Source organism: Spermophilus citellus (assembly GCF_964194105.1).
Source record: "Spermophilus citellus genome assembly, chromosome: 11".
Taxonomy (NCBI): Eukaryota; Metazoa; Chordata; class Mammalia; order Rodentia; family Sciuridae; genus Spermophilus; species Spermophilus citellus.
This window is the reverse complement of record NC_138192.1, coordinates 69,358,599-69,372,511: the sequence shown is the minus strand read 5'-3', so window position 1 is coordinate 69,372,511 and position 13,913 is coordinate 69,358,599. Positions and strand designations below refer to the sequence as shown.

Genomic DNA, 13,913 nt, shown 5'->3' with positions numbered 1-13,913 from the left:
CTAAAGAAAATGCTAATGCATTTTTATGCTCTGGTCAAAGAGAGTTTTGTAAAGGCAGGATTACAAAATTTTGAATGCTTTCCTTCAATGAGGTTAATGTCAAACCTTAATTTGCATTTTTTTCATTTATATTTCTGGTTAGATCAATGGATTTTATAACTGTGTTAAGAAGTTAATACAATTTCAGCAGGTTAGCATCATCATAATGATACGCATTTATCATTATACTCATTTCAATGTCATGCACACAACACGTTTCAAGAGTTTAGAGTTTAATCTTTGAAAGTAGCATTCCAAATATACCTTGAATTTGCAGCAGCTTCCTAGAGGCTAAATGTAAAAATCTATGAGATAGTAGAATCCATGTGTTGCTCATGGATTTTACTTTTACTTAGCAAAAGAAATAGTGATGATATGGAAAACAAGTTGGGGAGTATTTTCTTGGAATTTAAGGAAGTGGTTTTGCATCGTTGTTAAAATACCACCACATAGATATGGTGTAAGACTTCTGACATACCTTCCATGGTATTGGTCAAAATACTGGCTAAACTCATTGCTCTTTGTCTTGAATTAGGATCTTCCAACAAATCCATGGAAACATGGTAAGAACTGGATCGTCTCTTCCTTATTTCTGTTTCAGTAGTCGTGCCCTAAAAATAAAATTTCAGACAAAATCACCTTTTTTTTTTTTTTTGTGGTGCTAGGTATTGAACCCAGTGCTTTATGCATTCAAGGCAAGAACTCTGCCAATTGAGCTATATTCTCAACCCACAATTATTATTGAGGGTAGCAAAAACTAACACATTCTTGTAACAGATGCTACTTAATTAAATGTTCACCATGTTTTCTCAGTCATAAATAGCTCATGATGATATTGCTTGAATTATCATTCTTAGGGAGTGTTTGAAGGTTCACCAGATGCTAAGCTTTCTGGGATATTTAGGTGAATTTTTCTGTTCCTCCATTCTGGAGTACCCTCCTAGAAGTATGATGTTTTCTTTTAGGTAGGTAATCTTTTGGTACTTCCAACTAATTCAACTGAGGAGTTCAGTCTGAAACATGTTTTTCTTTAATTTATTCCCAGGTCTAGTCATTACTTCTTTATAGACATATTTTCATTTGGTTTAATGTGTGAGGAAAAAAAACATTCCAGAAGTAAAATGCTTTTGTTTATTAGAAATAGGTAATATTTCCCAATATAGGAACATTAAATTTTAACTTGTCTATAACTTTGGTGATACATTTACAAATCAACTGAATCCACAAATGACCCATCCCTTTTATTAAAAAATGGCATCAGTTTGGGAACCTTGAATTTTTATTATTTTTGTAGAAATGATGTAATAATTTCAAACTTTCCTATTATAAAATAAGCTCACTGGGATTTCAAAAAGGGCAGAAATTAATTTCTAATTCAGGAGTTCAAACAATGAAATTAACTATCACAGGACAAAAGGCAAAACTTAAACATTTCAAATACATTTCAGGGTGTATTAATAATAAAGGAGTCATTTTAAGTTCTCTGAGTATTTTTAATATTTCTAATATTTCTAAAAGAGAAATTTGAGTGGTATTCATCTATTTTGGCCTTATTTTGATAAGAACAATTAACTTTATTTTTTATCTTTATTAACCTGAACACCTCTAGTTCACGTATATTCAAAACCAAAGTTTCCCAACTGATATTATTGTCACTAAGGGCAATAATCATCCACACAGGTTACTCTAAAATTAATTTTAAGGTAAAAAATAAGTGAAACTAATGAAAAAAGAAATATACCCTCTATGAAAATACTAAGTTTCAAATCAAAAGGGAGATTCTCAGAATTTAAAGTATTTTGCACTGTCAGAGAAAGTTTAAAAAAAATGGTCATATGAAGGTTATTTGTTCTTTTTTACTCTACTCAAAACCATATGTAGCTGGCTATGGTGGTGCATGCCTGTAATTCCAGCATCTCCTAAAGCTGAAGCAACCGCGAGGCACTAATCAACTCAGTGAGACCCTGTCTCTAAATAAAATACAACTAAGGCTGGGGATGTGGCTCAATGGCCGCCGAGTGACCCTGATTTAAATCTGTTGTACCAAACAAAACCATATATAGAACTCAAAATCTGTTTAGTTTTTTTAAAAATTATATATATATTTAGTTGTCAATGGACCTTTATTTATTATATGCATTGTTGAGAATTGTACCCAGTGCCTCACACATGCTAGGCAAGCACTCTACCCCTGAGCCACCACCCTAGCTCCCTGTCTAGGATTTAATGATATATTCAAAACCTTTAATTACATCACTGGGGTAATTCTTTAGTTAAATTGTCTCAATTGAATTTATGTGTAAAGATCAGGGAACCCTGTCCTCTGGAAGGTGCCATTTGACCACAGCTGTTTATTTTCTGCCCTCCCCTTCCCTCTGCAGCCCCAGGGCCTGCTTCATTTGTGGACATACTCAGATTGTCTTGTGCAGCAGTGCAGTGTCCTACCCTGAACACCTGACTGCAGAAGTGAATGATGGAGGAGGAGGCGGGCAACACTGGGATTTCGGTAGGCTTTGCTTCAAACTGGCCCCAACTCTGCCTTCAGAGATTGACTCCATCGTCTCTGATAGGACAGGAGATTTATGATGATTACTGATGAATACCAGCTGGTTCCAACAAACTGACATCCTCCTTTGTGGAGAGAAATTGTGAAGGCTTTTTTCTTGATAAATATTTATGAAGATCAGTAATGGTCAGGTTTGTTATGCATAAGAGCCATGTGGGATCCTTATTGGGAGAAAGATAGTCAGACCATGTTCACCTCAGTGTTTCAATCTGAGTAGGTCTGGGTGGGTCCAGGAATGTCCATTTTTAAGGAGCATCTTAAAAGATTCATCTCTAACTAGTCTGAGAGTGAAGTATATTTTGAGAAACTCTGGTTGAAAGAAAGTGTTTGTATACTTGGCCATTTTTTTTCCATTAAGAAAATTCAATGGAAGGTAATATTATAATCTGGATAGAATGTAGATTCAGTAACCAGCATACTTGGGGTGAAATCTTAGTTCCACCATGCACAGGCCTTGTTTTCCTCCTCTGTATAATGGGGATGATATTAATAACTATCGTGAAGCGTCAAATGAATTCACATGTGTAAGGTGTTTGGGACCCTGTCTGGCACATTGTTGGTGACAGCTATTTTTTAGCAAAAGCTGACATTTCCTCTTCCCCTCACTACAAATATCTACCTTTCTCATGGTTTGCTCTTACTCCTGGTTGCTTGAACAATTTCCCTGAGAGAAAGGGGCAGGGAAAAGCCACACATAAAAAGTGAATATCAGTGGCTATTTTTATAATTCAAAGCAAGAAACTCATCTAAGAGGTAACTGAAAACTAACTTCATATTGTTTTAAAGTGGCTTCAAAGAGCTAATCTAATACAATAAATGAAGTTATATTAAAAAATCATGCAAAGATTTTTAATATGATTCTGAAAACCAGAAAATATAATCAAACGATATTGCCAGAGTGTATGTTTGATTTTTGAAGTGCTGGGGACTTAACCCAGGAGCTCCTGCTTGTAAATGAAATTTCAGGTAATACCAGCATTAAAAGAGTGATGTTTTATGAAGGAAATGCTAGTAATATCCTGATAACTGTCTAGTATTTAGCTGAAATACTTTTCCATGCATTAGATTTGGAGTCACTTTGTTTACCAAAGTAATTCATGACAGTAATATCTGGTCTAAAAATTATATTATATGATTCAGAACCAAGTACTTTTTGAGGAACTACTTTTACTGAAGCAAATTTACAATGGCCAAGGTCATTTGAGCAGATGCTAAGATGTTACCACTTTGACCTACAAAGAGAGAGAAAGCTGCTCTAGGATATACTGATCTATTTAGTACTAGTATTTACTTCAAGCAAAAATTTCAAATTCTCTTCTTCACAATGATGGCAAAATCCCTGAGAAAAATATTTATGTAAGTTGTCCATATTAATTTTCTTGCAATCAATTCAATTATATCAATGAAACATTTTGCTTGATAAATTGTTGTTTTACTTTTTGGTAAGTTTCAAATTATAATCAAGATGAAGAAACACTTCTAAATTAAGTCCATGAGACCTGTTTTATGTTTCTAGTTAATGTGTTAAAAAAAAAAAAAAGTATGTGTAGGACAACTTGATAAGACAAGTTCTCAGCTTGATAAAACCAACTCCTGGCTTGTGAACATTGGATTCAGGAAAATTCTTAGATCTAAAAAAAAATAAAAAATCAAAACCAAAAACAAAAAAAAAAAAACAGGGCTGGGGATGTGGCTCAAGCGGTAGCAGTGCTCGCCTGGCATGCGTGCGGCCCGGGTTCGATCCTCAGCATCACATACAAAGATGTTGTGTCCGCCGAAAACTAAAAAATAAATATTAAAATTCTCTCTCTCTCTCTCTCTCTCTCTCTCTCTCTCTCTCTCTCTCTCTCTCTCTCTTTCTCTCTCTCTCTCTCCCTCCCTCCCTCCCTCCCTCCCTCTCTCTCTTTAAAAACAACAACAACAACACTCCTGCCTGCACCAGCCCACTGCATTGCTCCCATCAGTTGCAGTTTTAGTTGGCCTCACCTCCGGCAGAAGCTGCCCAGCTGGAGAAGTGAGGGCAGAAGGGCCCCCCACCAGAGAGACCACTCCATTGCAGTCCACTGCACTGTGCATCTTCCCATTCATGGGCAGGATGGGGAGCACCCTGGAGGCACGGCTGGCCTGGCTGACATTGCTGTGGCGCCGCTCTCCATGCCTATGTGGCACAAACAGAGAGTCTCTTCTGCTGTCATTGTCCTCAAAGGTGCTGTGCTCATCATCAGCAAAGTCATTCTCAGAGCCAACATCCTTAGTACGACCTCTGAAGCTGAAAAGGCTCGCCCTGCTGTTGCGTCTTGGAGAGAAAAGGGAGCCTCGGATGCTCAATAACGACTGTGAACAATAAGCAAAGAGATAAAAGCAGATGAGTAAAATCAAGAGCTGGCATCCTGAAAACATGACTTGCCTCATTCTTTTGTGGACGCTGACCTATCTGAGTCACTGGACAGATGTAACCACAGGCTCCTATGGTAACTGCTAGTAGCATTCCAGCACTTTCTGCTAGGTTCACTTTTGTTTTGCTCTTTCTCCTTTCCTTTATTTTTTCCTAAGCTTTCTCATTTTCTTCTACTTTTCCTGTATTTTAGTATATTAAAAGTATTGCCATGACAATGTCTTGTGTTATTATCAACACTCAGAACAGCAATTTTTGCTACACTCTCTTCTAGATGCTAATTTCACTTAACAATTGAGTGAAAAGCAACTAAATATGCACCTACATCGAGAGATTTTGAAGCCAAAAATATATTCAGTAAGAACTCACAAGTGACCACACCCTGATGCAGATCTTCCCACAGAGGAAAATAAAATCCATCTTGCTAGTAGATCTGTTTAAATATAGTACAAGGAGAAGCTTCTTCCCTTCCCTTTGCATATTTTATAATGATCTTCATGAATAAATTAAACAAATCAAGCTGAAATAACTGTATGATTCATTCCCTGATTTTCACTCTCCTGTCTCAAGAAATCTGAAGAGCACCATATTTACAAAAACCTGGTTTTCACTAAGAATCTGATAACAATCACTTACAATATTCTAAATGGTGACCTTGTCAATTTCATCGCAACGTTTATCTTGTTTCTCAGTTATAGCCACATTAAGGAGAATGAACTACTTCCTGTATTTACTTGTCTACCTTTTGTAACCTCACTCTATGAAACACTAATTTTTCTTTGCCAATATACTCTTCTCTTTTGTTGACAGTGCCCCGCCTGTCTCAAAAAATGCTCAACTCTCAAACCATTTAACTTGGGAGACACTAATCCCAATTTCTTGATCCAGTAGTAGGACAGTGTCCTGGCTTTGCCAATTAGTACATTTTGTATACCTTGTACACAGAGTGGTTTAAAGAGGAGCACCAGGTCCTGCTTGACCTGTTAACAGCCATTCCTTTCTTTTACAACTGTTAGGAAAGAGGTGCCTTTTCAACTGAAGTTGCCAAAAATATGGGATATAATTGGTGCTAAAGGGTGCTTTCTTGCCACCATCCGGGAGGGACCAGGATTGAGATATGGGGAAAAATCTTGGTCTCAATATGGTTTGGAGATCCTGGATGCCTAGAGATACTCATGGACTATTTGCATGATCTAAAAATTGTCTTTTTTTGCCTAAGCCAAATTGAGTTGGGTTTCTGTGAATATTGATAGAAAGAATATTAATGTCATCAGTAAAAATGATTAGCTCAATCTTTTCCTCTCCACAGGATATAAAGACAACTAAAATAATCATTTAGTTTTAATTGTTATTAAAATCATAATTACTGTCATTTTTACATTCCCTGACCAATGAATAAATTTTCTTTTTAGGCAATCATTTATTTCTCAACAAAGTCTATAAATGCTAGAAGCTTCCTTATGAGATCTTACTCATTATTTACAGAAAGAAGCACATCTATGAAGATGTACCTTTTCCCCCTACAGAAGTTTTTTTTTTCCTTTTCTTGTTCCTATGTTTTTTCATCCTATTATCAACTTTATTGTTAAGAATCATTTTTTCCTTTATTGCTTTTATACAGGTGGCTATTTTAAAGCATCTCCTAGACCACACAATTTCTTGCATGTCTTTTTTCTCTCTCTTCACAGGTATTTGAATTAGCTGTGAGGATATTATATTGACAAAATTTGTGACCTAATGGTCATGTTAGCTCAAATCAACAGCAGAAGAAATGTTTGGCAATTACAAATAAAAAAAGAAATTATTTATAGGTATCACTTTAGTAAGAGATTATATTTTAACTACAAGTACTCCATACAATGAGAATTACAGAAGTTTGGAAATAAATACATTATTATAGTGCAGACAATATTTCTCAAGATTCAAAGGTTATTTAAATTGTACAAGAGTATATTTACATGCAACAGATATGCTAAATGGTTGCACTCCTTCTGTTAGCATCAATTTCTAATTCTTACATTAATTTCATAAATGTAATCAAACTCTGTTCCACAAGTAAAAGATGACCAGTAAGAAAAACTCTCTGTACCAATGAATCTCTAGAAAGCAGAATGCCCGATTTATCACAAATAGGGAAGGAAATAATAACTTCAGAGGGTCAACTCTATCTTTAAAAGGCTTTGAAAAAATTATTCAGATTATTGTGAGACTTGGATAGAATGTGCACTCTTGACTTTCTTTTCCCCCCACTCCCACATGAACAAATCAAATTGAAGCCGAAGAAATATTTCATATTTCCACCTACTCTAGTGAGAAAATTGTAATATTGCAGTAAAAGCCTACATTGGGTATTTTTTTTCAGGATGAAAGCAGAAATGATTATGAACATCATCTCTTTTCCATCATGTCATGACAAAATGGTAGTTCTTGATATTTTCGAGTCTTAGACCTTTGAAAAGCTTAGTTAAAGCTAAGGGCCCTTCATCGCTGTACCTAGGTTAAGCACCTCTACCTGGCTTGATCGTTTAAATATTGCCTTCAGGAATGTGAAGTAGGGTTAGGGTTATTTTGAGGTTTTCTTTCTGTCTTCTTCTCATTACCCCATCCCTTTGACCTTTTCTCTCCATTTTCCTTTTCTTAGCCAGTTGTTTGTGAGACTGCTTAAGAAATAAATGTCATGTTTTATAAGTTGGTGATCACTTGTAATGACAAAGTAGCTGGGAAGTAGGCATGCCACAGTATGAAAAGACAGTATTGGGGAAAGGTTATCTTAGAGAGCGACATTTGCAGAAAGGGGAGGAACAGAGCCTATCCTTCTCAGGCTTCACGATTTTTCCTGGAATTAGTTCCATTGCATTTGAAATACTGAAAATTGAAGAGAATCTCTGGGCAACTATTTATATTATCAATTATTAAGTTTCTAATTTAGGCTAACTTAGGATATAATTTAGACAAATGTAGGTTATGATTAAACCCAGGCCAAAATAATCTGCCCTTTCTCTCTCCCTTCCTCTCTTCTTTTCTCTCTACCTTCCATTCTTCCTTTTGTTCCCCCTTATCCTTTTTTTTTTTTTACAAAATAACCAGTGCTTTAAAAAGGAGATTTTTAATTTTAAGGGATTCATATTTATTGATTAATATTTCTTCTAATAGAATGACAACGGTTGAGAAAAGGCAATGACAGAGAACTAGTGAATGTTTCAGTATAATTAAAAATAAATTCTATTTTAAATTTCCCATAATGCTAATTGGATTTGGAACGAATGAAGCTGACCTACAAACCATGTATTTATTTTAAAACCATACAAAACGCAAGTGTAATGTTAGATATGTGTATCTTTTGAATGAAATTAGATTATAAATATCCTTATCAGTTTAAAAAATATTTGTTCAAGTGGGTCATGAACTCCCATTTTTACCCCAATACAGATTGCAGAATCACTTGAATCTAATGTATGAAATATGGTATGTCAAGAGCTTTGTAATGTTTTGAACAACCAATAAAAAAAATAAAAAAATAAAAAAATATTTGTTATAGACTGCCTGATAAAGTGGAACATTCAAGGCTTTCAGTGTCAGGCCAAGTTTGAATAGTACCTCAACCCTTCATAACTATATGACATTGGGCAGCTATTTAACTTCATTGAACCAAAACTACAGTGAAAAAATACCATGCAGATTGGGATTGTAGTTCAGAGGTAGGGCCTACATGCACAAGGCCCCAGGTTCTATCCCCAGACTGGAAAAAAGAAAAGAAAAGAAAAAAAGTAAAAATAATAATACTAATAATAATACAAAGCATCAGAGCAGTTAGCATTAGAATAGTGTAAAAAGAATGCACACTTAAAATAGGCACTTAACAAAGCACACACCCTCTCGTTCTCTTTGTATCTGAAAATTTGGCATGAAAATTAATTCAGTACCTGCCTGGGTTGTCATAAGGAGATTCAAACAAAGTTATATTGCAAGTAGCAATACTATGGGCAAATAGTAACATTAGAATCATCATCAATGTTGCTGTAATTTTTATTGTTACTATATGGACATTAAGGTTTTACTTCTGGTGAAATTGTCATCTGAGGAATTGTGTATTCCTGGGAATTCTCTTGGTAATTTTAAAGGATCCTAAATTTTAAGTTTTCAAGAACCTGTGTGGGTGCATAAGCCTGAGGCATCTGGTGATGTATATGCTGCAGTACATAAATCTGCATGTTCTTTGAATGCAAGTCTTATGTTTAACATCAGACATGGAAAATCAAGTACAATTAAGCATCACTGTTTATTTAGTGTCATAAACCTTCCTCTGTGCATTTCTGCCTAAGAATTCTGACTATACTTCTAGCAAAAGTGGGCTTCAGTTCCCTTTGAAACAAGGTCATGAAGAATGCACCCAGCATGTCAAGTTTGCACATGGATGAGACAAACTGCACAGATGGTCTGAAAGTATCCCTGGTACACTTCTGAGGCCCTGCCACTCATAAAACCCACAGTTCACTGGGTCCAGGCACAAGAGGCATGGGAACCATCTGCTGATAATTCCTCTGTGGAAAACTGCCCAGAGATGTTTAAGTCTTCAACAAACCTCAAAACCATAAACCTTCCCAACCCAGTGGGATCTAAAAATCCCTTCCTGGGATTCCAAAAATGCGGTAAAACTCACATCTGTGAGGCAACAGCCAAAACACTTGATAGTCATTACCATTCTGAAAGCATTTGTGCCATCCAGAGGAAAGGCAGCTTTTTCTCCACCAAATCTTGGCATATTCTTTGAAAAGTCTTATTATGAAAGTGCGATTGATATCATCTAATATGTTTTACCTGGTGTGGAGAAGAAAATCTCTTTTCATATGTCAGCCTGCTTCCTTCCAAGGAAAACCGGAAGCCTTTTTTTCTTATGCTGTCTTCAGATTCTGATTTTCGGACTCCATCTTCCTTCTCTTCTTCTCCAGACTGTTCCTTCTGCTTCTTTTTCTTTCTTCTGTTTTTCAGCTCTTTTTCACTCTTGGAGCTCAACTTCGATGCCACGGAAGAACTCTCGGAGAAAACTCCAATCCCACCTGCACCACTGAAGTCTCTGGATTCAGCAGATGCGGCTGCAGCTGCTGCCTAGAAGGGCACAAAGCAAATGGCCAGAGCAGATGAACATTTAAATAATCGGCTGCTTCATTTGTCTTTAATACAGTGAATATGGTCCTTAAAAACAGTTCTCCACTTGCTCTTTTGAAAAACAGTCCTTGTGCATTAGATCAAACAAAGAACAAAATTGGCGTACACATGAAAGTTATGAGCATGGATGAGGACAGCCTTCCAGCTCTGGCTGCACATAGGTGAACCAGTTACCTACAAAATGAACAAGACACTCATATGGCATCCCATCTTTTTTTTGATTTAAGCAATATTATAAGAAGGAAGAATTAAGTGTAAGTTTTCCTATTTAAGCCCGATAATCATTTGCCTTGCATCACACCTCGACTTGGCAAGGACTTTAGTGCTAGACTGAATTATTGAATTTAACTCAGTTGAGTATTTAATTTTAATGAACTTTTTACTTTCTGTTTGTATTGAGAATTTCAGTAGGAAATGAACAATACAGGCATATTACAGATTAGGTATTAGGGAGTCCTGGATCTTGGTGTCTGTGTTTATCTATAAATTCTTATAGTACAGTTTCTGAAAAATATACAACTGAGGTGGTTGCTACTGCCTCAGCATACCTTCCTTCTGTGGCTTTTAGGACATATTTAAGGATAATTGGAGACAAAAGGCAATTGCAGTCAATATTCAAGAAAAGCAAAATAAGGCAACTGGATGGGTTGATGCCATTAGTCAGGCAAATATACTTAGGAGAAATACTTGCCTCATTTTGAAGACTCATTTCCAAGTTAAAGGATGTATGATATAAAAATGTTAGTGTTTTAGCAATTTCTTGTTAACCCATAAACCTGTATTTACACACTTCATGTGCAGGAGAACAAACATTGAATAATCTTTGCTTTCCAGACTCTATGAAATACTCTTCTTAGTTTGACTTTTATTTTCTGAACTTCCCAATTGTAGTGACACTATCAAGAAAAAATGACTGAAACTGAGTTCTTCCCTGGAAGGTTAAGAAAATAGTCTGATTGAGGGTATGTAGGTCCACCTACTTTATGAGCTTGAGTTAATGAGGGTTTTGATAATTTTCTCATGGTGAGGCAAAAAAGTGTTTAGTTATACTTCTTTATGGTTTTCTGCCTTCAGTATTGCCAGTAATCACCAAAACAAAGGGCTAAGCTAATAGCCACATGACAGGTCTCTAATGTGAACCATATGCCACTGACTTTAACTAACACTTAGGTCAGAGAATTGAGATGGAAACAGAAGGTCCCCATGCTTGCTAACTATACCTGAGCTTCTTCTTGCTGCTTTTTTAACTGTTCAAGCATCTGCTGAAATTCTGCCTCCTTCTGTTCTGCTTCTTCCATTGTGGCCTGATTCTGTTCCTCGTAGGCCATGGCCACCACAGCCAGGATCAAATTTATTAGGTAGAATGAGCCCAGGAAAATGACCAGCACAAAAAATATCATGTATGTTTTCCCAGCAGCACGCAGTGTCTGCAAAAAGGGAAGAGACATTTTAATAAATTTTATATAGGATGTTACAAATTCCCACTCTGAAGCAATAAAACATCACACAGCGATTCTCTTAATCTCTGTATTTCATGCTTCATGCTTCCCAGAAGAATCATTATGTCTGTTCTCACCAGTTGATAAAGATTTTCCCAGAAGTCTTGAGTCATAAGACGGAATAGGGACAAGAAGGCCCAGCTGAAGGTGTCAAAGCTTGTATAGCCATAGTTGGGGTTCCGGCCAGCCTTCACACAGATGTATCCTTCGGGACACTGGCTATAGTTAGGTTAGAACAAGGAGAGGAGGTCAGCAGCTGCAAGCCCACTGAATGATTTTTCTCTTCCTAGGGATGCCAGTCTATTCGATGCAGACTCTAGAGAAAGCCTGTTCCTCTAACCTTACCCAGCACTGGACCCTTCATCATGCAAACTGATTTATCATAACAATCTGTTAAGTTTATTTTGTGGGTTCTGTTGTGATTCATAACTGTCAAGTTATATTTATCACATCTCCATATAAAAGCAATCATATCCTGATTAATATCTTCTGCAACTAGAAGTCAGGACCAGATTAAAAAAAAAAAAGTCTACAGGGAAAGTTGACATTCACCAAAAATGTCTTGAGGCAGAAGTGAGTGTGGGGTATATAATTATGCCCATTTATCATATGAAAAAAAAAGAAGAAGATTAGAGGAGGCACAAATCTATGAGGAAACTCCACACTGTGGTCTTTGTTTTTTTGCACTTTGTTAAAATATGCTAGACATTTAGTTACCAAGCCTCAGATATTGACATTATCTTCAGAGATTTTGCATTTTAAGCCATGGAGAGCACATTAGCATAAATAAAATGTCACACGTCTACAAGTATGTGCTTATGAATTCTATTAACTTAAGCCGCTTATGTATATGCACTCCTTTTCTCTCTATTTTCCATTGAGCTAACTTGGAAGATTAGATGTGACCTAGTATGGAAAAATAATTGCTGTATATGAGTGTGTGAAGGAGGTGAGAATCCATACTTATCTTGGCTATTCTGAGAGCCAGCGTGAAGTGGAATTTATGCAGTGCTTTGAATGAGGAGTGTGTGGGGCTGGATGGGTGGGAGGTGATAGGTTATTGAGGCTGAAGGAGCAGCGAGGGCTGAGAATCAATAGGAAGCACAACTTACCCCGCATCTGAGCTATTGCCACACAGCAGCGCATCATTTTGCCCTTCCAGAAAATAAAAGTGACCTATTTGAAGAGTAAAGAATAGAGAGAATCATTAAAAAGACTTTAGAACACTTTAGTATTACATTGTATGTAGGTAACAAAGCCTACAAATGTTTTCAATCACAACAAGGTAGATAAAATAATAAAAGATTTTCGAAAGAACTAAACAAACGTAATTATATAATATTTTTGATCAAATATGTGTTTAGAAAATTTATTTTAGAAAGAAACTTTTCCAAAGGAATAACTCTGATAGCATTCTCATGTCATTATTTATTGTAAATGGAAACTCAAACTCTTTGGGGCACTGGAAAAAAAAACTGAGAAGTTAGGTTGATTTTTGTTACAAAATGAGAGAGAGGGAAACCCTGCTTCTAAGTGTTTACAAGCAAATAAATCTTTACTTTAGGATACTTTTTGCCTGGACACAAAATAGCTTCAAACTTTCTTCGCCCACCCAGTTTTACTTAATTTCTTGTGAGAAATGGGCTTAGTATTTGTTCCTTCTCAAAATATTCTGTTCTGGGTTTTTGCTTGATTTCTGTCTTTCAAATGTATAAAGGTAAAAGGTTTTATATTTTGAAATACATGTCTATTGTATCTAATTTTTATTTTTTAAGAAATGAAAAGGTTTTTATAAGAGATGAGATCAGCAAACATACATATGAAAATGATTTATATATTCACAAATAAAAACATGAAAACATGTATATAAACAAACACATACATATATGAACTTCCCAAATTTGTTATATTAATATTTAGGCCCTTTATTCAAGGATTATTCTAATAGATGATGTAGGTAGATCTGTGTCATATTTTGTAAAAAAATTAGACTCTCACATCAAAATAAATATTAAAAATAATTCTAGGTGTTTATAGATTTAAAGATAAGTTCACTAAATATGATAGCAAAAATATACATGACTTTTATTATATAATACTTAGGTGATTATTTTCATGTCTTAATCAACAGGTATTTTCTAAATACAAAACAGAAAAAAATGACAACAATTTTGTTTATTTGACTGCCTTTTAAAATTTAATATCACTTAGGTATCAAAAATAAACTACAGGGGCTATGGTTGTGGTT

General features: G+C 35.7%; 1 protein-coding gene across 1 annotated transcript in view; it reads right to left on the bottom strand.

The window, feature by feature from the left end:
• Nucleotides 1-13,913, bottom strand: part of LOC308630963 (sodium channel protein type 2 subunit alpha) — a gene marked incomplete at its 3' end in the record, with an annotated part of 95,170 nt that overhangs the window by 63,946 nt on the left and 17,311 nt on the right. The window contains exons 8-13 of the mRNA XM_081261773.1: nucleotides 12,778-12,841; nucleotides 11,743-11,884; nucleotides 11,387-11,593; nucleotides 9,819-10,106; nucleotides 4,592-4,939; nucleotides 518-650 (exon numbers count right to left, since the gene is read on the bottom strand). Coding sequence (XP_081117899.1) covers nucleotides 518-650; nucleotides 4,592-4,939; nucleotides 9,819-10,106; nucleotides 11,387-11,593; nucleotides 11,743-11,884; nucleotides 12,778-12,841 — 1,182 coding nt within the window. The remainder of the gene's footprint in view (nucleotides 1-517; nucleotides 651-4,591; nucleotides 4,940-9,818; nucleotides 10,107-11,386; nucleotides 11,594-11,742; nucleotides 11,885-12,777; nucleotides 12,842-13,913) is intronic.